This window comes from Lynx canadensis, chromosome A1 (genome assembly GCF_007474595.2).
Source record: "Lynx canadensis isolate LIC74 chromosome A1, mLynCan4.pri.v2, whole genome shotgun sequence".
Taxonomy (NCBI): domain Eukaryota; kingdom Metazoa; phylum Chordata; class Mammalia; order Carnivora; family Felidae; genus Lynx; species Lynx canadensis.
The window spans coordinates 204969804-204993898 of NC_044303.2; the positions used below are offsets into that span (position 1 = coordinate 204969804).

Genomic DNA, 24095 nt, shown 5'->3' on the forward strand with positions numbered 1-24095 from the left:
TCTAAAGTACCAAATCTATTATGAATCCAAGAGACCTTCCTAACAGAGAAATAATATTTTAATATGAAGACAGGCTTTCTGAAATTAAAAGTACTTATATAATGAAAATTTTGGGGAAAAACTCCTTAACTAAGCAACTTAGTGTTACTGGAGAATAGTGGTATCCTAAACCAGATTTCCAACAAAGAAAATGAACAGTCATCTGATCATTATGAACCAAAACCTTCAGAAACCTTGCTGGAAGAAGTTAATGAAAAGAGAGTATCAGTGGCATTGAAAAAAACCTCTGAAATCCTTCAGGATATTGACTATCTTCTATTAAATTCTAAAAAGTGAATCACAAACCTTAAGGATGTTGTTTCAAGTGACTAGTATTACTAGTAAGCCAAGAAATTACATATATTACTTCTGTGCAATGATTATATGAAAAAATGACAGTTAATTTTGGGGGTTACCTAATTGTAAATTTTAAGATATATATTTATAATGTACCTTATTAATAAAGAACTATTTTAGAATTTTGAACAATTATTTCATATTTATGAAAAAAATTTATAAAATCATAGTTGTTACTGTTTTATCTTGCAGAGAATTTACTATTAATCCTCAAAGTTGTTTTTTTTTTTCTTTTTAAATATGCAGAATTTTGTGCATTTGGTCATTTGCTATTTGGTGTCTCCAAATATTTTTCAACAGAACTGCCCAAAGAGAATTAGATCTTTAAATCATACAGGCAATATTGCTTCAAGCTAAGAATTGAGCACTTCATCAGAGACCAATTTTATCTGAATTGGCTTATTAATTTCTTTTGAACATCTGAAAAAAACTGATGCTATACAAGTGTGTGCAACTAAAATGACCTCATCAAAAGTGCTGTTTATTAGAACCTTGCCAATTGGGAAATAACAAAACCACACACTAAAGAGACTTCAAGATTTGACAAATATAGCAAAAATATTCTGATTAACTTCTGATTTCTAGAAAAGACCAGCTTCTTGACATGGAAGAAAGAACATAGGAAACAAGGAGAAAAAGGAAATGAAGCAGAGCATAGATTAGGAGTGATAATGTCAGTGACTTGAATGGGCACAATGTTCTCTTGATAGCTTCTCTCTGGGCTCCTTGCCACCTTTAAATCTCAGCACCAATTATTACTTCTTCAGAAGGGCCTCCCCCATTAGTCTCTATTACATCATCCTAGTTATTTCCTTTATAGCACATACTGTAGTTGTACAACTTTTGTTTCTTTGTAGTCTAGATCCTTCGCTAGAACTTGAGCTCCATAAAGTCATTCTATAGCCTGTTACTAAGCATGGTGTTCAGCACACAGAGAATTCAGTATGTATTGTAGAAATGAATCAGTGCCTTCGGGCTGTAGGCTGACTGCACAGAAAAGAACTAACCCTTTCTCTTTGTTTTGGTTGCAGGAAGCCTTCCATGTTGTTCTTCTATAGCTCTAGAAAGCCTGGAGTATAAGATGTACAATCCTGCCATAAGGGCAATGTGAAATTGTTACTACAATTGAGACAAATTGTCCTTATCATGACTAAAAGCACCCCATATTGTGGTTAATGTGTTCTTTTTGATTAGCTTTTAAACTATGTGAGTTAAATTGTGTATCGTTTTCCTCAGTTGAATCTTTTCCACTGGCTAAGGACCAAGAGTGTGGCAAGCAATGAAAAGTTCTATCACCGAGAAACTGAGTCACACTTCAGGGTTTTGTGAGAGGCCTAGGAGTTTGCTTGATATTGAAGATCTCACTTTCTACTACAGAATTCTCTTTCAACTCTATGATTAATATAATCCCACTACTACCCTTGCTTTCCATCTGACACTTGTTCTGAGAAACTGTAGGTAGGAAGAAGAAAGCAATGCCCCTCTTTGAGCCTATTCTTTTGGGCCAGTGCTTCCTAGAGCCAGTGCCAAGCTAGACATCTCCTCGGTGCTCACTCAGGCAAAAGACAGGCTGGGACCTGACCACAGTCCCATTAAAAAGCTGCATCTTGTGAGTTTGGTTAATTAGGGTCAAGCTACATTTTACGCAGTTTTTTCAACTCCTGTGCGTTTAGCAGTCACAATTAAGCCAGGCCTGCCACTGCTGCTACAATAAAGTGTAGCACCCACCGTCCGCCCACAAAGTGGCGAAGTATAATTATCAAGAATTCCCCAAGGGGGCGTTGGAGCGCTATGGAGGAGCGGCCGACCCGCAAAGCCGCGTGGTGTCACCGTCTCCTGAAAAACTCTCCGACGCCCAACTTGAAAGACATTTCTCTACCTCTTCGGGACCCAAGACGGCCTGTGGCTCCTGGCTCAAGCGTCTAAGCGTATGGCCTGTGCCTCCGACATTCGGTGAGGCCACTTCTGCTTTCTTAGCTTTCTAGCCGCCAGGGAGGGTGCATTATGGGTATATCGGCTAAGTCTGGGGCACGGCGCCGGCACAGCCAAGAACGAATGCTCAGGTTTGACAGAGGAAACCAACAAGGCACTTTGCACTTATCCCCCCACTATCCCAAAGGTCTCCTTATGTGGTACGGCGGGAGAAAACTGCAGGAACCCACCACCTCCACCAGCGGACCCCAGAGCTATCCGTTCCGGTCCGTTATGCATGGGGCCAGTATCCCGGCGTCCTCTCGGCGGACGTTTGGCGGGTGCTGGGGCAGCTCTGGCCGGCGTCCGGCGTCTCTATGGTGCCGGCCTAGGGGAGGGAAGAGAGGCGGGGCCGCCGTTTGTGCTGCGAAGGACTTCAACCTGAGAGCTGAGGGTGGGTGCGGCTGAGCTCCGCGAGGGACTGGGCGGGAAGGGGACGGAATGGATGCCGCGAAACTGCGTCCTGAGGTGGGAGGCCGAAGCTCCAGAGTCTGGATGGGGTGGGCGTGCAGGGGCGGCGAGCGCGCGGGACGCGAGAGCAAGCGGGGTGTGCTGAACCCGTGGGCCGTCACTGTCTGATGGTCCCGGGATCTGCGCGAAGCCCCGGCGTCTCCCTCAGGCTTCGTCGCGCCTTCGAGATTCCATAAGCACCGGGTCCTCCCCTAGGCTTTGTGCCCCGGCGTTTCCCTGGCCCAGGGCGGCGTGGCGGGGGTCTTGCCGGAGTTGCCCATTGCCCTCTTTACCAGGCACGACAGTCCTGCCCGCTCCGGATCCCTGGAGGCGTGACTGTTAAAAGTGTGACACGGTCTCTTCCCTGCACATGGAATGTTTGGTAACGTTGACGCCAGGCCTTCCTGCCCCATTTTCTTAATCGGCATTTTAAGATTATTGCATCACACCAGCCTTAGGAAAGAACGCTTTGGGAATTTGCCGAGATTTGAAATATACTGAGATTCAGAATTGTATGTTTTGTTACAAATAGTGTAGGAATTAAACATTTTATGTTCAGGCTATAAAAAGTTTCTGTGAAAGTGAGGATTTGTGTTTCCTTCCTTTGCAAATTAGCTGCATTAGATTGGGCATCTGCTCTAGGTATTGTAGCATTAAAAATATATATGTATTTGGGGCGTCTGGCTGGCACACTGGGCGGAGCCTGCTACTTGATCTCTGGTTTGAGTTGGAGCCCCACCTTGGGTGTAGAGATGACTTAAAGAAATTAAAATTAAAAAAAATATATATGAACTTCTGCAGCACCAACAGTGAAAAAGACTTCTTTGTAAAACAATACTAAAGGTACTTGTTGGATTTGGGACTACGTTTACCTCAGGTTTTTATAAATTTTTGTGTGATGAGAGAGGGAAGTAGGTGACATTTACATGGGGAATTTGTTAGCTCTTTGATTTGGCAGAAATATTTGTCTAAGATTATTAATGCATCATAGTGGATAATTAAAGTAACTGACTATGTTTGTGAGTTAAGGAAAGATTACTACTATGTATACTTTTTAAAAAAATGTTTTTAAAGTTTATTTTTGAGAGAGACAACATGAGCAGAGGAGGGGCAGAGAGAGAGGGAGACACAAAATCCAAAGCAGGCTCCAGGCTCTTAGTTGTCAGCACAGAGCCCGACGCGGGGCTGGAACTCACAAGCGGTGAGATCATGACCTGACCCCAAGTGGGACGCTTAACCGACTGAGCCACCCAGGCGCCCTACTACTATGTATGTATACTTTAAAGGCCCCATAGTTGATGACATTTTACTGTAATGGGATGGGGTGTGGCAGTTTTACCATTGTAGAAAGTGGCTACAAGTCATAAGGAGAAATTTATCATCTGGGTAACTGGTTGTTAGGAGATGAGAAGTCATCCTAAATAATATGTTTAGTTCATAGGCTGAGGGTTGCTTCCCTGCTTATACCTTGTATTAGTATACTGAAATATTTGTCGAATACCTTGTGCACATTAGGTTTTATGCATGACAGGTTTAAGAGAAAATTATAGTTACTAGTCTTAACAGAACTGCCTAACAAAAGTGACTATGTAGAATAAATCGTTATTTTACAGTTTTTGAGGTCCATTCTACTTATAGGGAAGGGGTAGGAAGTAGAAAAAGGTATGACGAAAAATGGATACACTTGGGTGTCCTAGTCAGAGACAATAAATAAAAGGACTACATTCATTAAATTTCTTTTTCCAAAAGAAAAAAATTCTTTCTCATACTCAGAATCTAAGCCAGAGATGTTAAATATCTGCACTAATAATTGGAGTGGAATATATGTCAGAATTGTATTTCTAGGACCATAATTATACTCTTTTAACTTTTTTTAATGTTTATTTTTGAGAGAGAGCGCACGAGAGAGCCAGAGCATGAGTGGGGGAGGGGCAGAGAGAGAGGGAGACACAAAAGCTGAAGCAGGCTTCAGGCTCTGAGCTGTCAGCACAGAGCCTGACGCAGGTATTGAATTCATGAATCATGAGATCATGACCTGAGCCAAAGTTGGACACTCAACCAACTGAGCCACCCAGGCACTCCCATATTATATCTTTTTTAAAAAAAGGAAACAGGTCCTTGGGTGGCTCAGTCATTAAGCATCTGACTTGGGCTCAGGTCATGATCTCAGGGTTCAGGAGTTCGAATCCCACATCAGATGAGCTCAAGCCCTGCTTCCAGGTGAGCTCCTGCCCCACTTCGGGTGAGCTAAGCCCTGCTTCAGGTGAACACCAGCCCTGCTTCTCTTTCTCTCTTTCCCCCCTGCCTCTGCCCCTTGTGGGATTCTCTCTCTCTCTCTCTCTTTCTCTCTCTCTCTGCCCTTTGCTCACTTGTGCCCTCTCTGAATGAATGAATGAATGAAACAGTATTGTGTTAGATACCTATTACTGTATAACAAATTACCCCGAAACTTAGAGGCTTAAAACATTTAACAAGTATTATCTCACTGTGTCTGTGGTCTCGGAAAAGGCTTAGCTGGGTGATTCTGGCTCAGGGGCCCATGTACTTGCAGTCCAGAAGTTTGCAGACCTGCAGGCATCTAAAAAACTTGACGGGCTAAGGGATTTACTTCCCTTATTAGTCTTTTGTTGTTCTCTCATCAAGCAAACTGTTTTATACTTTCCATTTATAAAATGTATTTCATGCTGCCCCGTTTTGTGTATGTGTTCCTATTCAAACAACGATATAGTTATAAACAATAAGGTCTTCTTTTTCGGGTCACTTTAAATTTGAATCATCATTTAAATACTTGAAGTGATCTTTTGATGTTTCACTTTGCTCTTAACACTTCATTAGCTACCCTGTCTTTTTAGAATCTGAACTTATGTAAAACACAAGGTTAGGAACATTTAAATATATTTTGGGATGTTAAAAATTGTTTCAAGAGTAAAAGAAGATGGGGGTACCTGGCTGGCTCAGTTAGTGGACTGTGTGACTCTTGGTCTTAGGGTTGTGAGTTCGAGCTCCATGTTGGGTGTAGAGATCACTTAAAAGTAAAATCTTAAAAAAAGAGTAAAAGAGTTTGGATGTAATGCAATTTACAATTAAGTGGATAATGACCTTTTTTTTGTCTCCTTTCTGAGATAAGATTTGAAAATAAATTTGTAATAAATGCATATACAGTAAAACCTTGTGTTGTGAGTAACTTGTTCTGCGACTGAGTAGTACATGATGCCTAATGTCACATGATCACAAATGAGCCAATCGTTCTTTTCTCTCTCTCTCTCTCTCTCTCTCTCTCTCTCTCTCTGCGGGATGGTGGGTGATCGTCTCCCTTGCTCAGATGCTGGGCCTCATGCTGTGGTGTTTGGCAGAAATCAGTGATTTTTCAGAACATTGGAAGGTACCCAAAACTGGCGATAGTGTATTTTTTGTCACTTCAACAGTCCTTTGCTTTTCCATACATGAGTAAGCTTAGGAATGCTTTGCTTCATTCTAGGTCAGGTTGCCTGCAGATAGAGACCCTCTCCTCTGCTGCATTATTGCCAGTTACATTAAATACAGTATATGACAAGAGTTTATTAATAATGTAGTATAGTTGACATCCATGCAAGTGTATACAATGGCCCCCATGCAGAAAAGGATTCCATTGAGCCAGTAGATAGCAGTGATTTCATTAGTGATAGTGAAAGTCATCCTACACAATAACCCTCTCTCTTGTCTCCCTCACACCAGCCACGAAGGTTTTCAAAGGTAAGTGCAGGTTAATTTATTTGTCTTTATATTTTGTATTTTGTTTATTGTTGTGTGTTCTGTTACAGTATTGTAATGATTTTTATGTGAATATTTTTGGGATGTGGAACAAGTCATCTGAGTTTCCAGTATTTCTCCCGCTTTGACATACAAGTGCTTTGGATTACAAGCATGTTTCCGGAATGAGTTATGCTCGCAAACCAAGGTTTTCCTGAATAAGCATAGTTTCAGTGGCAGCAGAGCTTTTCTGTTAGGCTTTTGTGTGAGTGTGCACAGCCTTCCCTCTCACACTCATCTGCCTGAGTGGCCTTCTTTCTCCTTCAGGCTAATTTGCAGGCCACTGCTTACTGAAGGAGGGGAATATTGCTGCCAGTGCAGCACCTCTCTGACTTGGTCATTAATTCAAATTTGTGTGTCCCGATTCCCATCTGGCTAAGTGGATACTGGCATCTAGTTTTGGTTCAAAGGGATATTTTATAAACTTTAAAATTATGTGCACTGAACCTTTAAATATGTTGACTTCTTTATCCATGCAAGTGTCAAGAGTTTATTTGTAAAGTAGAAACAAATGATTCATTTATGGGACTGTAAATCCTCGGGTTTAATTAAAGGATTCATGACCTTGGAGGTATCTTTTGCATTCTTACATTTTGGTCATATCTCTTGCTTGAAACTACTTTGAAATCATTATTTCCTCATCCTGGAAGAATCTGTAGACTCAAACCCAATCTTAGTGCTTTTCAGAACAGATTTCATTATTGCAAATGACAAGAATTTGAGGATTGTCGTAGACTCCATTATCATTTGCACAGTTGGTCTGTGCAAAGCAAGTCTTCTTCACAATATGAAAGAATTAAAGGAATCTCTATAAGTTTATTTCACCTGGAGACAGAGAAATCTTTTGTAGTCTTTGCATGTGTCAACTAATACATAAATAGGAGCAAATAATTTTTATAGTATAAATTTGGCTTATAAGAATTGTATAAAATTTTATTAAGGTTTATTTTAATTTTAATTTTTTTTTGTTTATTTTTGAAAGAGAGAGCAGGTGGGGTAGGGGTAGAGAGAGAGGGGAGAGAACGAATCCCAAGCAGGCTCCGCACCGTGAGTGCAGAGCCTGATGCAGGCCTTGAACTCACAAACCGTGAGATCATGACCTGAGCCAAAATCAAGAGTTGGGTGCTTAACCTGAGCCACCCAGGCACCTCTATTAATGTTTATTAATGTTATATATTCTCATATTTTTATTAATACATATTTATGTTATAAATATACTTCTACTTTTTAAAAATTATACTTTGAAGAGGCTGACAAGCATCATGGTCTGAGTTGTTTAATGACTTCTGACTAACTTTTCAGAGTAGCTTTAATGGTTTTGTGGTCATAATATTAAGGCATTGAAAATGTTTAGGGAATCAAACAAGGGGAAAAAAGTAATGATCATATGTAAGCCCATGAGTGAGATAGGAGCCAAATGAACAGTCTTCTCTATTTTTAAATGTACAGTATAAGTACATATTTTTAATAAAAAGTAATATTTTACATATTATCTTACAGGCTGCCTTTTAAATGTTAATATTTTGAACATCTTTTCATGTCAGTAAAAATAGGAATAAGTGTTTTTTAATGGCTGCTTAATTGTTTGAAATTAATTTCACTAGTCTTGTATTTAGGACCTTTAATTTCTAATTTTTTCCTTATTATAAACAATGCCATACTGAATATCCATATATACCTCTTTGTATTTAAATCTACTTATTTTCTGTGGATAAATTTGTAGAGTTGGAAATGCTGAGTCAAAAATATTTGTTCATTTTTAAATGGTTTTTGATACATTTATTGTCAAATTGTCCCCTAAAAATTATACCAACTTACACTCCTGCTAATACTCAGTATGAGTGATCATTTCTCTACCACTACTAACAGAAAGTATTAGCAATTTTTTTGTCAATCTTACATTGAAATCTCATTGTTTTAATTAATTTATTAATGCTTATTTATTTTTGAGAGAGAGAGAGAGCGCGTGAGCAGGGATGGGGCAGAGAGAGAGGGAGACAGAGGATCTGAAGCAGGCTCCCCACTGACAGCAGCAAGCCTGATGCAGGGCTCGAACTCATGTACAGTGAGATCATGATGTGAGCCAAAGTTGGACGCTTAACCAACTGAGCCACCCAGGCACCCCTTATTGTTTTAATTTAAATTCAATTGATTACTAATAAAGTTGAAATCTTCTAGTAATTTTTGATATTTGTATTTCTTCCTTTTCAAAATTGCCTTTCCATAGACATTGCCCACTTTATTACTGGGGTACTTATTTTTCCTTCTTAATTTTAAGTGCCCTTAATAAAGTAAAACTTTAAATCTTTCTCCATCATAAAGGTTCTAAATTTCCTCCATTTGTCTTTAACTTTGCCATGCACAAGTTTTACATTCTTATGTAGTCATGTCTATCAATATTTTTAAAATAATTTTGAGCTCCCCTCTAAAAGTCTACCTGGCTGAACTATGTAGAAGTCTGTTTACAAATTCATGTAAATATCCCAAACTTGATAATCAAACTGATTACAAAAGCTGTCTAATCATAGAAATTTTCCAAGCAGCTAGTCAACGAAACAGATTCCCTTTCTTAATTTAACCAGGGAAATGGTCAATTATATTGCAAAACTGTAATCCATTTGAATGTTGTTTGATTTAACAGCTTTAAAACCTAGAGTTGATTTAACAGCTTTACTGTGTAGAACTGTGCATTGCACAGATTGAAAGCAGATGACCCAGTCTCAGGTTTCGTCTGATAATTGACTCTCTCCAGTACTACTTAGCACTTAACAGACTGACAACCAGTGTGGACTGCTCACTTCCTGTCCAGATAGTGTATTTGTCAGATTGCTCTTCTAATGCAACTGGAAGAAACAAAGAGCACTCTTTCTACAATACATGCTGAAAAAGCTAAGTACTGTCTTTTCCAACCTCCCTTGCAGCAAAGGTCTGGTCATGTAATGTAGAGCCAGCCAATCAGACACATACCCTGCCCTACTCCAAATTTTGCATTGAGATTAAAAAAAAAACAAAAAACAAATACTGCCAAGAATCTTTCATGGCCGCAGCAGACAGTGCAGCTTTGACACCAATGCCAGTGGTAACATCTGGTGACAGGGGTTGGGCAGTGTAAGCTGGGGTCAGTGGTAGGGAGATCGTCACCAGACCAGTTGTCTGGTGTCATTTTCACTGAGGTACTTGAGGCATAGATTTGAGGCCTGGTTCTTAAAACCTGGCAAGTCTGTGATTTCCAATATCCTTTTAATAAGTTTTGTGTTTTGCATTTACTTCTTTTCTTTTCCATGCACTTAGGAACCCTAACTGATACAGGATCTGAGTTAAATAATAAGTGTTCCTCTATCAGTTTAGAATTATACACACATTCCCCACTCCCCCATACACTCACTTAATCTGTTTCTGGACTTTGTATTCACCTTTTAGTACTTATGATACTCTGCTTTTTCAAGTTTACTCCTTTATTTTACCTGAAGCAGAGCCCGTGTTCACCCAAAGCAGGGCTTGAGCTCACCCGAAGCGGGGCACAAACTCACCCAAAGTGGGATTCGAATTCATGAACTGTGAAATCATGACCTGAGTCGAAGTCAGATGCTTAACAAGTAAGCCACCCAGGCACCCGGTATTTGCTCTTCTAAATGAAATTTAGAAACATTTCATGAAGTTCCTAAAAGAAAATGCCTTTTGATTGTAATTAGGAGTATATTAAATTTATAGATTCCATTGGAAGGGAATAACACCATCAATGTTGTCTTCTTACTCAATAAAATGGTCTGGATCTTGTATTAGCTAAGTTCCATCAAAGAAGAAGAACTACTTGCCTGCTAAATAATGTGGGATTTATGACAGGGGTTAGACCTTCTGTAATTGTGGGGGCTGGGAGAGCATTCTGGGCAGATGCTTGCCTCTGAGTCTATTGTCGAGCCTGAAGCTGCTGCAGATCAGCTAGGCAGACAGTCAAAAAGGGAAACTGAATGTGGAGGAGAGCAAGGACAGAATGGAATCTGCATTGCCTTCTCACCAACTCCAGTTTTGATGCTGTGGGTGATCTGCAGGAGAAGCTAGCATTCTTGACCTTGATTCATTTTGATGTATACATGAAACTATGAACCATGAAACTATTACCATAATCAAGATAGTGAACATAACTCTTCCCCCAAAGTTTCCTTATGTTCCTTTTTAATCCTTCTAAGTCCCTCCCTTCCCCAGGCAACCACTGATCTGCTTTCTGTCACTGAAGTTGATTTGCATTTTCTAGGGTTTTATATAAATGGAATCATTATGTATTCTTTAAAAAATTTCTAAATGAAAATTTTAAATATATGGAAAAGCGGAGGATAGAATAATGAACTACAGGGTATCCATTACCGATATTGAACAATTATAAAATTTCCCATATTTCCTTCATTTATGTCATTTTTAAAAATTAAGACTTCATTTTTGAGAGCAGTCTTAGGTTTACAGAAAAATTGAGCAGATAGTACAGAGTGTTCCATATGTTACCTCTCCCTCCATACATATTTCTCCCTATTATTAACATTTTGTGTTAGTGTGGCACACTTGTTACAATTAATAAACCAACATTGGTGCATTGATTGGAGTCCATAGTTGACATTAAGGCTCATTCTTTATTTTGTTTTGTTTTGTTTTAAATTTTTTTTTAAATGTTTATTTATTTTTGAGACAGAGAGAGACAGAGCATGAATGGGGGAGGGTCAGAGAGAGAGGGAGACACAGAATCCGAAGCAGGCTCCAGGCTCTGAGATGTCAGCACAGAGCCCGACACGGGGCTCGAACTCACGGACAGCGAGATCATGACCTGAGCCGAAGTCGGACGCTCAACCGACTGAGCCACCCAGGCGCCCCAAGGCTCATTCTTTGTGTTGTCTAGTTACATGGGTTTTGACTATTACTCCATTTTTCTTTTCTTTTTGGTTTGGTTTATTTCACTAAGTATTTGAGGTTCATCAATGTTTTCGTATGTATTACTTTTTTATTTCTTTTTATTCCATGTTTTGTTTAGCCAGTTGGGCTGTTTCCAGTTTGGAGCTAATGTAGATAAAGCTGCTGTGAACATTCATGTACAAGTCTTTGTATGTCTGTATGCTTGCATTTCTCTCCGGTAAATACGTGGGAGGAGAATGACTATGATCGAAGTATGTTTAACTTTGGAGAAACTGAAAAGTGGTTTACCATTTTATATTTCCACCAGCCGTGTGTGAGGGTTCTGGTTGCTCCACCTCTCTTCAACATTTGGGATGATAAGTCTTTAATTTTAGCCATTCCAATAGGTATATCTGGTATCTCATTGTGGCCTTAATTTGCATTTCCCTAATAATTGATGACGTTGAGCATATTTCATGTGCTTGTTGACCACTATATATTATCTTTGTAATGGACCTTTTCAAATCCTTAGCCCATTTTTGTATTCGTTTATTTTTCTGTTACTGTGTTTTGAGAATTCTTTGTTCTGGGTAGAAATCCTTTATCAAATACGAGATACGCGAATATTTTATCCCAAATCTGTGGCTTGTTGTTTCATTCTCTTAATGTTTTTCAAAGAGCAGAGCTTCTTAATTTTGACAAAGTTCAGTGTATCAATTTTTAAAAAACAGATTGGCCTTTTGATGTTGCTTCTAAGAACTCTTTACATAATCCAAGGACACAAAAATATTCTATGCTTTCTTCCAGGAGTTTTACAGTTTTATATCTTACTTTTAGGTCTGTAATCCATTTTGACTTAATTTTTGTATATGGAGTAAAGTATGAACCGAGGTTCATTATTTTTACGTATGGATATCCTGTTGTTCCAGCAGTGTTTGGTGAAAGGACCGTCTTTTCTCCGTTTACTTGCTTTTGCATGTTTGTTAAAAATCAATTGACCGTATATGGGTGGATCTATTTCTGATCCCACTTTCTATTCTGTTTCATCAATCTATTTGTCTATCTTTATATCGGTACCACACTGTCTTAATTACTGCAGTTTTATAAAACTTGAAATCAGATGGTGTAAGGCCTTCAACTTAGTTCATCTTTTTCCAAGTTGTTTTCTGATTCAAGGAATGTTTCCTTATAAATTCCGGAATATATATTATGAGCTATGTATAGTTTTTATGACAGAATGGAAGTTGAATCGTTCTTAATACGTCATTTAGTTATTCTTTAGCCTCAGAATTAAAACAGAACAATATAAAACAAAAACTGCAGGTATCACATAATGTTGATAACTTTAACTGTATAAATGATTTCAGTATCCTATGCCAGGTAAGCACTAAGCACAGAATTATGATTGCCTTTTTATATCAATTAAAGTTCTTCGGTTAGAGGCAACAGAAAGGAAAAAGGGATTTATTGGAAGAATGCTAGGGTAGCTCCTAGAAGTAAAAGGTAAGCTGCAGGAAGGAGGCCAGCTCTGAGAAACTTAAAAGACTGGACCTGTGGACTTGATGTCCTTATGGTTCTTTGTTTTTAGGGTGCTCCGTGTAGTGAAGCCCATGGTCTGTAAGAAGAAGAGTAACTTTCCCCTACCAGCTCCACTTAGGAAAATTCTAGAAGGGAGTCTGATTGGCCTAGCCTGGGTCACCTTAATCACTAGAGTATTCACCACTAGTCCAATCACTACTGGAAAATGATGACTAATTACTACTTACTAATTAATTACTACTACTAAGAGAGACAGGGAATTCTAACTGGTCAGCTCCAGAGTGGGTCTTGCGATGAGCACTTTTCCTAAAAGGAGATGCTGTTTTCAGAAGTATGGAAAATAGATGCTGGGTACATGGACACGGATGCCCACTACCAGGTAACACACATTGCTGAGAGAGAGAACTGATGGATGACCTCAAAGTAATAGATTACAGTTGGTGGGCTTTCTTAAATTCACCTTGATACCTACTAACATGTAAACTGGTGTTCCTATTCTCTTTGTGCTACATGGCATATTGTATATAACATGTAAGAAATACGATTTTCTTACACTTGAAAATTACTAACAGAGTAGTCTTAAATGTTCTCGCCACATGCACAAAAAGGTAACTATGCGAGGTGACAGAGATGTTAACCACACTGTGGTAATCATTTCACAATATATGCGTATAGGAAATCATCACATTATACACCTTAACCTTATACAGTGTTATATATCAGTTATATCTCAATAAAGCTGGGAAAAATAAAATGAAATTACTGACAACAGTTAAAAAAAAAAAAAATACCAGGGGTGTCTGGGTGGCGTAGTCGGTTAAGCATCTGACTTCAACTCATGTTATGATCTCACGGTTCATGGGTTCGAGCCCCGCATTGGGCTCCGTGCTGACAGCTCAGAGCCTAGAGCCTGCTTCGGATTCTGTGTCTCCCTCTCTCTCTGCCCCTCCCCCTCTCACATCCTGTCTCTTAAAAATAAACAAACTATTTAAAAAAATTTTTTTTAAATACCAGTTTCTACAATTTGATTTTGTATTTGTGAAATCATTGCTGATTTTGTTTTGTTTAAATGCTATGTGGCATTAATATTTTTCTTTGTTTTCTATTTTAGGGTGACTGGGGAATGTAAACAAGAATAAGCTGTTTGTCTCCTGATGGCTTTTGCTGTATACTGACGTATTATTTGTGATGGCATCTGAGGCTGAGAAGACCCATGCTTTACTCCAGTCTTGTAGCACTGAATCTCTTTTTTCCAGCCTCGGTCTGGGAATATTTTGCCTAGTAGCTGACAGACTTCTTCAGTTTTCAATCATTCAGCAAAATGACTGGCTTCGAGCCCTCTCAGATAATGCAGTGCATTGCGTGATTGGCATGTGGTTGTGGGCAATTGTCATTGGAGTCAAGAAGACAACTGACTTTGGAGAAATCATTTTAGCTGGATTTTTAGCCTCTGTTATTGATGTAGACCACTTTTTTCTAGCTGGATCTTTATCTTTAAAGGTAAGAGGCATCCATGTTTAATTTTTCTGGTCTTTAACACCATTATATTGACCTTCACAGCATCATTTTAGAGCTAGGGGTTATCTTTATTTTAAAGTAAGAAAGCTCAGGGGCGCCTGGGTGGCTCAGTCGGTTAAGCGTCCGACTTCAGCTCAGGTCACGATCTCACAGTCTGTGAGTTCGAGCCCCGCGTCGGGCTCTGGGCTGATGGCTCAGAGCCTGGAGCCTGCTTCCAGTTCTGTGTCTCCCTCTCTCTCTGCCCCTCCCCTGTTCATGCTCTGTCTCTCTCTGTCTCAAAAATAAATAAACGTTAAAAAAAAAAAAAATTTAAAGTAAGAAAGCTCATTCAATCCCATTTTTTTGAGCACTCAGTACTTTCCTGAAGATGAATACAGACATGTTGCTAATCAAGTTACTTGGCCTCACAAAGTGCCAAGGATGCATACAGAGCAAGGACTCACTAAATGTACCTGGAGAGTTCTGTGCTGGCTTTACCGAGGACGGTGCTTAGCCAAGTCTTGAAGGAAGCATCAGCCCACTGGTTTAAAATAATGGGGGTCATTCTCGGAGCTAACCTGGTTCTTTTTTCTGTGTTCTTTCTTCAGGGCCACAGTTAGGATTTTCCCCCTTACGCTTCATGTTTTACAGTTAGTATGCAGCTCCTACGTGCTCTGTAATAGTGAAGCAGCTTTAAGATGATTCTGAGTCCCAGGGAATGACTTCAGTAGATTCATTCCCCAGCCCCTCTTGGAACCAAAGGTGTGCATTTCAAGGGACTCCTTAGGATACCGTCGCTGGTGGCGAAATTTGAGGAATTTCATTGAGGCTTCAGATGTTTAGCTATACAGTGACCTGCTAGCTTTGCAAATGAGCTATGCTTAAAATGACAGTTCAGACAATATTTTCTTTTTGCTTTTTTTTTTTCGTTTTAGAGAGAGAGCGTGCACACGAGCGGGAGAGAGGGCCAGAGGAGGAGAGAGAGAAAGAGAGAGAGAGAATGAGTGAGTGAGAAGCTCAAGCAGGCTCCACGCTCACCATGGAACCCACCCAGGGCTTGATCCCATGACCCTGGGGTCATGACCTAAGCCAAAATCAAGAGGCACCCAGGCACCCCTGTTCAGATAATATTTTCTAAGTGTCAACAGATTTGCCTACCTTTTACATGTTTATGACCTGTAAATATTTCAGGAAAGAAATACAGACCCACAGAGCAAGGACTTTTCTTGCTCACCACTGCCTGGAACGCAGCCTGGCTCACCTCGCAGATGTTCGGTAGATATTTGTTGAATGAACGAGAAATGATCACTTTTTCCTTTATGTGTCACACACCAGGTACTTCTCAGAGATTGTCTCACTTATGAAAACACTTAATCAGTTAGGAATCACTAATTCCTGATTAAAGACACAGTGTAACTTTTTGGCTATAAATGGAGGCAGAATAACACTGCATTTGAGATTGGCATCAGAAGACCTGAGTTTGAATCCCGGTATGTGGTGGTGTTAGCAGAGCCCCTTCCTTCTTTAAGCCTCAGTGCCCTCATCTGTAAAATGTGGATTCTGTCTTTACTGATCTCGTTGGGTTGTCTTGAGTGTTAAGAGAGCATGTTACAGGATGCACCGTGGTAAATAGTTCACAATAAATGTTAGTAGAGATTTGGGTAAGCTAAACCACAGAAAGTGTGGTTCATAAGTGCGTTCACCTAGAATTTAACTATCGTAATTTTTAAAAACGTTTAGGCTACCTACTATATTTATTCTTTGACTCACTTAGAAGCGGTAATGTTGAGACTATGAGCCAAAGAGTCAGACAGACTCAGTGTTTGTACAACGTGGGGAAGCTACTTGTTCTCTGTAAGCCTCGGCTCCCCGCTCTGTAAAACCATCTCTAACTCATCCAGTTGTTGTAAGGATTAAAGGAGGTAGTGCATAGAAAGTATAGCATAGTGCTGGTACTGATCCTTTTTTAAAAATGAAATATGAACGTTTTTAACCATAAAACTGTTTGTGATCATCAGTAATAAGTACCAAAACTAAGTACTTATGATACTATTTAAAAAATTTTTTTTAACATTTATTGATTTTTTTAGAAACAGAGTGACAGAGTGCAAGCAGGGGAGGGGCAGAGAGAGAGAGAGCGAGACACAGAATCTGAGGCAGGCCCCAGGCTCCTGGCTGTCAGCACAGAGCCCGACATGGGGCTCAGACTCATGAACTGTGAGATCATGACCTGAGCCGAAGTCCAACGCTTAGCCCACTGAGCCACCCAGGCACCCCATTATGATACTATTTTTTAAATGTCTGTTGTTACTTCTTTTTTTAAGTGATCTATTTTTACTTCTGTAATTTTATGATAATGTCCTTTTATTCTTTATTATTTTTCTTTTTTTTTAATGTTTGTTTATTTTTGAGAGAGAAAGAGAGCGTGAGCAGGGGAGGGGCAGAGAGAGAAGGAGACACAGAATCCGAAGCAGGCTCCAGGCTCTGAGCTGTCAGCATGGAGCCCAATGTGAGGCTCAAACCCACAGACGACGAGATCATGACCTGAGCCAAAGTCGGACGCTTAATCAACTGAGCCACCCAGGCGCCCCCATTCTTCATTATTTTTCTATGAAGGAAAAGTCTCGATTGAAGTTTTAGAAGTAAGCCAAGCAACAGAAATTTCTTTAGCATCTATTAATATAAATAGACTTCACAAATGAATGCGTAAAGAGTCAGACATATCCAGAGCATAACTGCTAATCACGTCAACTTCAGGCTATTGCTTTCTTCCAAGTCGGGACTACCACAGGCCCCCTTGTCCCACCCTGCTGTTAAGGAGCACGATACAGCGTGGGTATGGAACCAAAAAACAAAGGTAGAGACAAGAATTGAGTAACAACACAGAAATGTCACATGTGCCGGCAAAGTAGAAATAAAACAGCTAAAAATGTAGAGAAGGGAGAAGGAAGGGGAATGTAGCATAAATGCCTTGATTGATGTTTAGTCAGTTGGTGGGAGTAGAGAACCCTGGTTTAAGTAGTGTGTTTAAGAGACCCCCCAGCCGTGTGACTTCACAGGGTGGCAAGGTATAGTGTCTGTCTCTCTCTCTTTTTTAAGTTTATTTATTTATTTTGAGAGAGAAAGAGAGAGCGAGCGAGCAGGGGAGGGGCAGAGAGAGAGGGAGACAGAATCCCAAGTAGGCTCCACACTGTCAGCACAGAGCCTAATGTGGAGTTCGAAGCCACAGAACTGGGAGACCATGACCCGAGCCGAAATCAAGAGTCAGATGCTTAACCGACTGAGCCACGCAGGCACCCCCAAGGTACGGTTTTTTTAACAGATGTCTTGTATTTTAGTGTGGTGGGAAGGTTATGCCTCCTAATTTTTTTTTATAGGTACCTAAGTTGTTTTTTTCACTACTCCTTTTCCTCTTGACCGTCCCCAAAGGGTTCCTCTCCCTTCCTCTTTATCATCTTCTCCCCCAGAACCAGTGCCTTGTAATGCCTTGAATCATGCACACTTTGAAGTTTTTGCTTTGTAGCCGGTGCTCTGATCTATGAGGGCCCTTTTCAGTGTTTCTCTTTCTAGTAATTTTAGATCAATCTTAGGTCTCCTCGTCCTTCTTGGCTTGCGGTGGAGGTGTGCAAGAGAGCACGCTGATGTGGTGTTTATCTTAATGCTTTAGAGTATTTGAAGTTTCAGGTGCTCTCTGACGTCTGTCTAATGCCGAGTGGGATTTGGTATAGTTTTATTTGTCCTTGTCTGTAGTGTTTTTGAGGATGTGTGGGGAGATTCAGATTTAGGCAATTTTCACTATCCTCGGCTTCCTTTTCATTCGAAGTTATCTAATTGAGAGGAGCCTGGGTGGCTCAGGCAGTGAAGCATCTGACTCTTGATTTCAGCTCAGGTCATGATCTCTCTGCCCTTCCCCAGCTAGCGCATGCACTCATGGTCTCTCTCTCTCTCTCTCTCTCTCTCTCTCTCTCTCTCTCTCAAAATAAATAAACTTAATAAAATAAAATAATACAGTCTTTCTAAATGTTGTTGTAAGTGCATTCTGAAAATATTCAAGGCCAATATAAACCGGTTACAACAAAATATGTCTTTCTTGCCTTTATTGATAGAAGAATATTTTATTTGGTTGTGAGATTTTTTTTCAATGCTGTTAGAGGCCCCAGATAATTCTCTAAAACTCCAAATTTACACAAACCATACATTTGATATATAAATTATGTTCATATTGTGACTTTTCTAAGCAAATAATAGAAAACTTTAAAAAATTGATGGCCAGGTTCTTGAGATCTTGATTCCATTTTTAATGCAAAGAAATATCCTACTCACACCTATGTCTTCTTTGCTTTACACATACCAGATTGAATATGTGTATTCACAGGTGACATAGAAAATGTTTCCATTGCATTTCTAACAGACTCCTGGAAAATATTTTAGAATATTAAGAAGCATCTACAAAATTTTGTTTGCCAAGAGGGAAATGATACCAGCTACTTTCCCCTGCAGGCTGCTTTGACTCTTCCACGAAGACCTTTTCTTCACTGTTCTACCGTGATACCTGTCGTGGCTCTGACCTTGAAGTTTACTATGCACCTCTTCAAGCTCAAAGACTCATGGTGCTTTCTCCCCTGGATGTTATTTATATCCTGGACCTCACATCATATCCGAGATGGAATTCGTCACGGCTTGTGGATATGCCCATTTGGAAAAACTTCTCCTTTGCCATTCTGGCTTTATGTCATAATCACATCCTCTTTACCTCATATCTGTTCATTTGTTATGTATTTAACAGGGACCAGGCAAATGATGTCTGCAAAACATGGAATTCAGATTGACGTCTGAAGTAACTGTATGCCACTCTGAGAGAAGGAAATGGTTCAGACGATAATTAAGGGTAGCTGACATTATAAATTAAAAAATATATATTAATTATTATAATTCCTGAATCCTCTTGCTCAGGAGGCATGCACCCTTTTTTAAATATATATATATATATATATATATATATATATATATTTGTTATAATTTTACTTCTCTCTTCTATAATACACTAGTACAATATTAGAGTTTCATTTATTCCATGACATATTTTTATTGTGTCTTCTGTTTATCTGGCTTTACCAATAGCTCTAGTAGACTAACATCCAGTTACATTTTCTGGAGGTATACATTTAAGGCAGTCCACTTCAGGATGAAAAACAGATCAAATTGTAGGGTGCCTAATTTGAAGGCATTTGTGTCCACATTTTCCTGAGATACTGAAACAGTGAAAGAGCCAGAATAAATGAGATCCTGAATAAGACGTATGGTGACCACTAAGATTTCTTCATTTTCCTCTATGTTGAACCTGAGTGAAGTTTGATTTGCCAGGTACTTTAGTGAGTTGTGATTACTGGTGGAATCTGTGCCAGTACACTTGTAAGAAATCATCATATTCATAAAAGATAGTAACTAATATTAGATCTAGATTATTGTTTCAGGAATCACTTTAGGAAATAATTATTGTAATGTGTTGCCTGTAGTAACATTACTCAAGTATTATTTTTTTTAAAGTTCATCTATTTATTCTGAGAGAGAGAGTGTGTTCATGAATGGGGGAAGGGCAGGGAGAGAGAGAGTCCCAAGCAGGCTCTGCTCTGTTGCACAGAGCCTCATGTGGGGCTTGAACTCACAAATCGAGAGATCATGACCTGAGCCGAAATCAAGAGTCAGACTCTCAACCGACTGAGACACCCAGGCGCCCCAGTATTATTTTTTTAGTATCTTTGCCCCCGAATCCCATGTGTTAAGGTTTTAACTGTTCTGAAAAAACATAATTAAATTAACAAAATATTAATACATGGCTTATAACCATGGAATTTGAATTCACACAAAAAAAGGACTTACCAGTAATGTTATTTCAGATGTAAACTCCTGAGGTGTCATTAAAATTGTTTTAGTTGCAATCAGTTTGTTTACACACTATTTAAAAATATTATACCAGTTAAATAATTTTTAAAACATATGCCTGATGCAGAGAGACAAAACATACGTTTTTCAAAATGAAGGAGTTTCAGGAAATTTGCCTTTTCCTTTGTCCTTTCAGGTTAACCTGTCAAAAATGATTAACCTTTATTAGAGAAGGAAAATTTGGTTGCTATAAAATTTTACATTTCACAGTTTAATGTCACTTTGATATAAACGTCAGTGCCCTAAAGACACTTGCTTTGTTTTTTTGTATCCTATGTGCCATCTGCTGTCTTTAGATTTTCTCACACATTTGTGATTTGTAATGCTAGTGATTGTGTGCCTTATTCTCTGAGAAGTGCTGAAGCAACGCCTTATCCAAAGCATATTCTTCTTATTTATTAAGTTAAACAGAGCTCTGTAAACTGTCACAAATGTTCATTTTACTTTGGTTTTTCTTTTTGTTGTTAACCAATTGGTTGCAATCTATTATATCTTAGAATCTATTAGATTTTACAATCTATTATCTTTTGAGAGCAATGATTGTGTCACTTTGGTTGGTATAATAAATATTATATAGTGGGGGGAAATTTGAATATGGTAGAGATTTTTTTTAAGTATATGATGTCAGAAATCCATGGAAATAAAGCATATATCTTCTATCGCTTTTTCTGACTAAATTATAAAACTACTTTTTCTTTCTCCAGGTAAAACGAAGGAATGCTATTAAAATATAGGGCCTTATTTAGGAATGTCACACTGGCATTTTAGGGGTGGTTTTTGTATTAGAATGGGAATTGACTTTGACCATGACTCATTGCTTAACCAGTAACTGCACATTTTAAATGTGGGTTTATCTTCTTTCCTACCTCTACCATCAGAAACGATCCTTATCTTCTAAATGGTCTGTGACAGCTGTGGTTGTAACCTCTAGAAATATAGCAGCCAACTTCGCATGCCACCATTTTGTTTTTCACCTCGTTGAAAGAGTTTGTGTCAATACGACATTTATATTGAAAATTGGTGCCGGAGTCCAGCTCCGGCAGGTCCAGGGGTTCCCGAAGGATGAACGGCGTCGGCGAAAAAGTGAAAAAAAAAAGGCAAAAAACAAAAATAAAAATGGACACAGACAACAGCAGTGTGTTGAACTGGCCGCTTTCTTGTGGGAAACGTGGCATTATATTTGTTAGCAATTTCCTTGTAGCGTGCGTCATCTATGTTTTCTAGCATTACCTAATTCTAAAAATGTTCCTATGTGTAATCACCCTTTAAGGAATAACATGGTTATTTTCTCATAACGTTCCCTCCTGCCCTTTGCTTATTGATTAATTTCTTACATTATTTTCATTATGTATCTACGTTTATCTATAATCTATAAAGCATTTGCTTTGCTGTTTTCATGAAAAGTCATCTCTCTCAACACCTCAAGTGGAACAGTTACAGGGACGTGACCTCTTAGTTGTTTCTCTGAACCATTTGTGGCTTGAGGAGCAAAAGTGTTCACCTCGGTCTGAGGTTCCAGGAGGGGGCCAAGAGGGCCTTAGGAACCCACGCCTTATACATTCTCAGAGAGACAATGCACCTAGGAACTAATGAACCATCCTGTACCTTAACCGACTAGGTTCAATCATCATCTGGAATGCCTCCTGGGGGCCAAGTGGGCCTAGGGGTTGGAGTAACTTGTGCCCAGAGATACACTCCTTTGTTGCTGGAGTGGGGCTTTTAAATCCATTTATTCCTCCTTTGCTGGCAAATGTATGAGGCTATCCTTCCTTTAGGTAGAGTTGTCTTTATAGGGGGTGGCAAGGGCTAAATGTTGGGCCGCACAATTTCCTCGCGGAACCTTATTTCTTTCCCCAATGGTTCTTTTCCCAGGGGGCCTGCCGAGGGCAATTCCCCAACAGACAATTCCCCAGGTACTTTTATTAAGGCCAAATTACAATTACAATTACTCCCGCCAAAGCGGGAGTACGAGAAGCTTCACTGTCGGTGGACCGCCTGCAGTCCCCATCCGTCCACTGCCCGGGCCCTGCCATCAGGCTGGTTGGATAGCTCGGCTTCCGACAAATTGGATTGTATCTTGTTTGCATATATGTGTTTTCTTAATCCACTAAAGTCCTCCACTCACTTAGTGGAGGCTGGTCCACTGATCTAACCTTCCAATCTGCTGTTTTCTAGAGGCATGTTAGTTGTAGCTACTCAGAAAAACTTCCGCCATTGACCTGCCATTGAACTCTACTCTTCCTCAAGTCTAATTCCCTTTAAGTGATAGGCTAAGTTAAAACACCTCTGTGTCCGCACTTCCTTTCTTCAACTTAGGCAGCCACCATCACTACTACCTCCAATCAGGCGGACACGCCCTGGTTCCATTTTGTTTTGGCTAGTGGGACAATTACTTAGTTTTTCCCATTTTCCCAACTGAAGAGGAGAGGAAATAGGCCATATTCTGGTCCTTGCTCACTATTGTCATGGCTAAACCTATTATCCACCCTAGTTCCCAGTTTTTCCTTTGATATCTCAATATATTACTCGTTCTTAATCCTCCTCATCCCCACATGCTACTCTCTCTAAGGCTCCCTTTCACCTTCTTTGATGATCTCTTTTTTCCTTTTATTCCAATGCTTGATTTTACCCTCAGTCATCAGATGAGCCACCTGAACATTCCCCTTTTTCTTCTATACCAATGACTCATCACTACATCACACCAGCCATGCACAAGTACAGCAGGCCTGCTTTTTAAATGACACTGCTCATTGCTGAGATCTCAAACGTTGTTTAACTTTCTAGACCAGTGGTTCTCAAACTCTAGCATACATCAGAATCACCTGTAAGACTTGTTAGAACAGAGATTGCTGGAGACCCACCTCCAGAGTTTTGATTGGGTAGATCCCAAGAATTTGCATTTCCAACAAGTTCCCGGTTGATGCTGTGAAAAGTGAAATGAAATGGGCTCACTTATGTCAGGTACCTTGAAAATGGAGCTGGGAGGCCATTAAGGAGATGGGCCTCCTGCACGCCCTCACTGGTGGAACCATGAACTCTTGAACTGAGCCAGCCTCAACTATTACAAGCACTCAAACACCTGCAACTTGCTACACTAAGAGACTTTGCTTAGCAACCAATTTATACTCCCTCAAGAGTAATTTTCTGCCCTGAGCACCAATAAAAAAATTCTTTTGAACAACCTATACAAACTTTCCTTTTTTGCTTTAAAAACCCCTGACTTTGCTCCCTAGTGGGACCCTATTTGGATTACTACCCAAATCTGAACTGCAATTCTTTGATCCCAAAAAAACATTCTTAATTATTGCCTCCTGACGATTTTAGGTTGACAATATTGATGCTGTTATTCAGGAACCACACTTTAAGAACCACGACTCTAGACTCATCCTGGTTCTTTAACTTTATTCCCTTCGCTCCTCTTCCTTGAGCTGACTCTTGCCTTGTCGATATCTTTAATTTTTCTCAGCCTTCCTTTGTTGCTAGGTCCATCAGTCCTCTGCTAGGCACATTTGACTCTGTCCTTCTACCCAGGCAGTGCTCTGGGTTACTGTTTACTATTTCAGCCCTCAGTGCCCAGACGCCCTGTGTACTATCCAATCAGCTGACCTAGAATAATACACATAGTCGGCTTT

The 24095-nt window shown here is 39.7% G+C and overlaps 2 protein-coding genes across 5 annotated transcripts in view; both read left to right on the forward strand.

The window, feature by feature from the left end:
• Positions 1–525, forward strand: part of CA1H5orf34 (chromosome A1 C5orf34 homolog) — a 33237-nt gene extending 32712 nt beyond the window's left edge. For both annotated transcript variants that reach the window (XM_030330264.1, XM_030330271.1), the window contains one exon: positions 143–525. In XM_030330264.1, coding sequence (XP_030186124.1) covers positions 143–336 — 194 coding nt within the window. In that variant the 3' untranslated portion in view covers positions 337–525. The remainder of the gene's footprint in view (positions 1–142) is intronic.
• A 1666-nt stretch (positions 526–2191) lies between these two features.
• Positions 2192–20111, forward strand: TMEM267 (transmembrane protein 267). 3 transcript variants are annotated; one of them, XM_030330285.1, is made up of 3 exons: positions 2192–2349; positions 14135–14523; positions 19021–20111. In XM_030330285.1, exons 2-3 carry the CDS (start codon positions 14212–14214, stop codon positions 19354–19356), a joined length of 648 nt encoding a protein of 215 aa, XP_030186145.1. In that variant the 5' UTR covers positions 2192–2349; positions 14135–14211; the 3' UTR covers positions 19357–20111. The 3 variants fall into 3 exon arrangements, with proteins under 3 accessions (XP_030186145.1, XP_030186148.1, XP_030186155.1); XM_030330288.1 differs by lacking the exon at positions 2192–2349 and adding an exon at positions 2619–2761; XM_030330295.1 differs by lacking the exon at positions 2192–2349 and adding an exon at positions 2777–2835.
• Positions 20112–24095: the final 3984 nt, after the last annotated feature.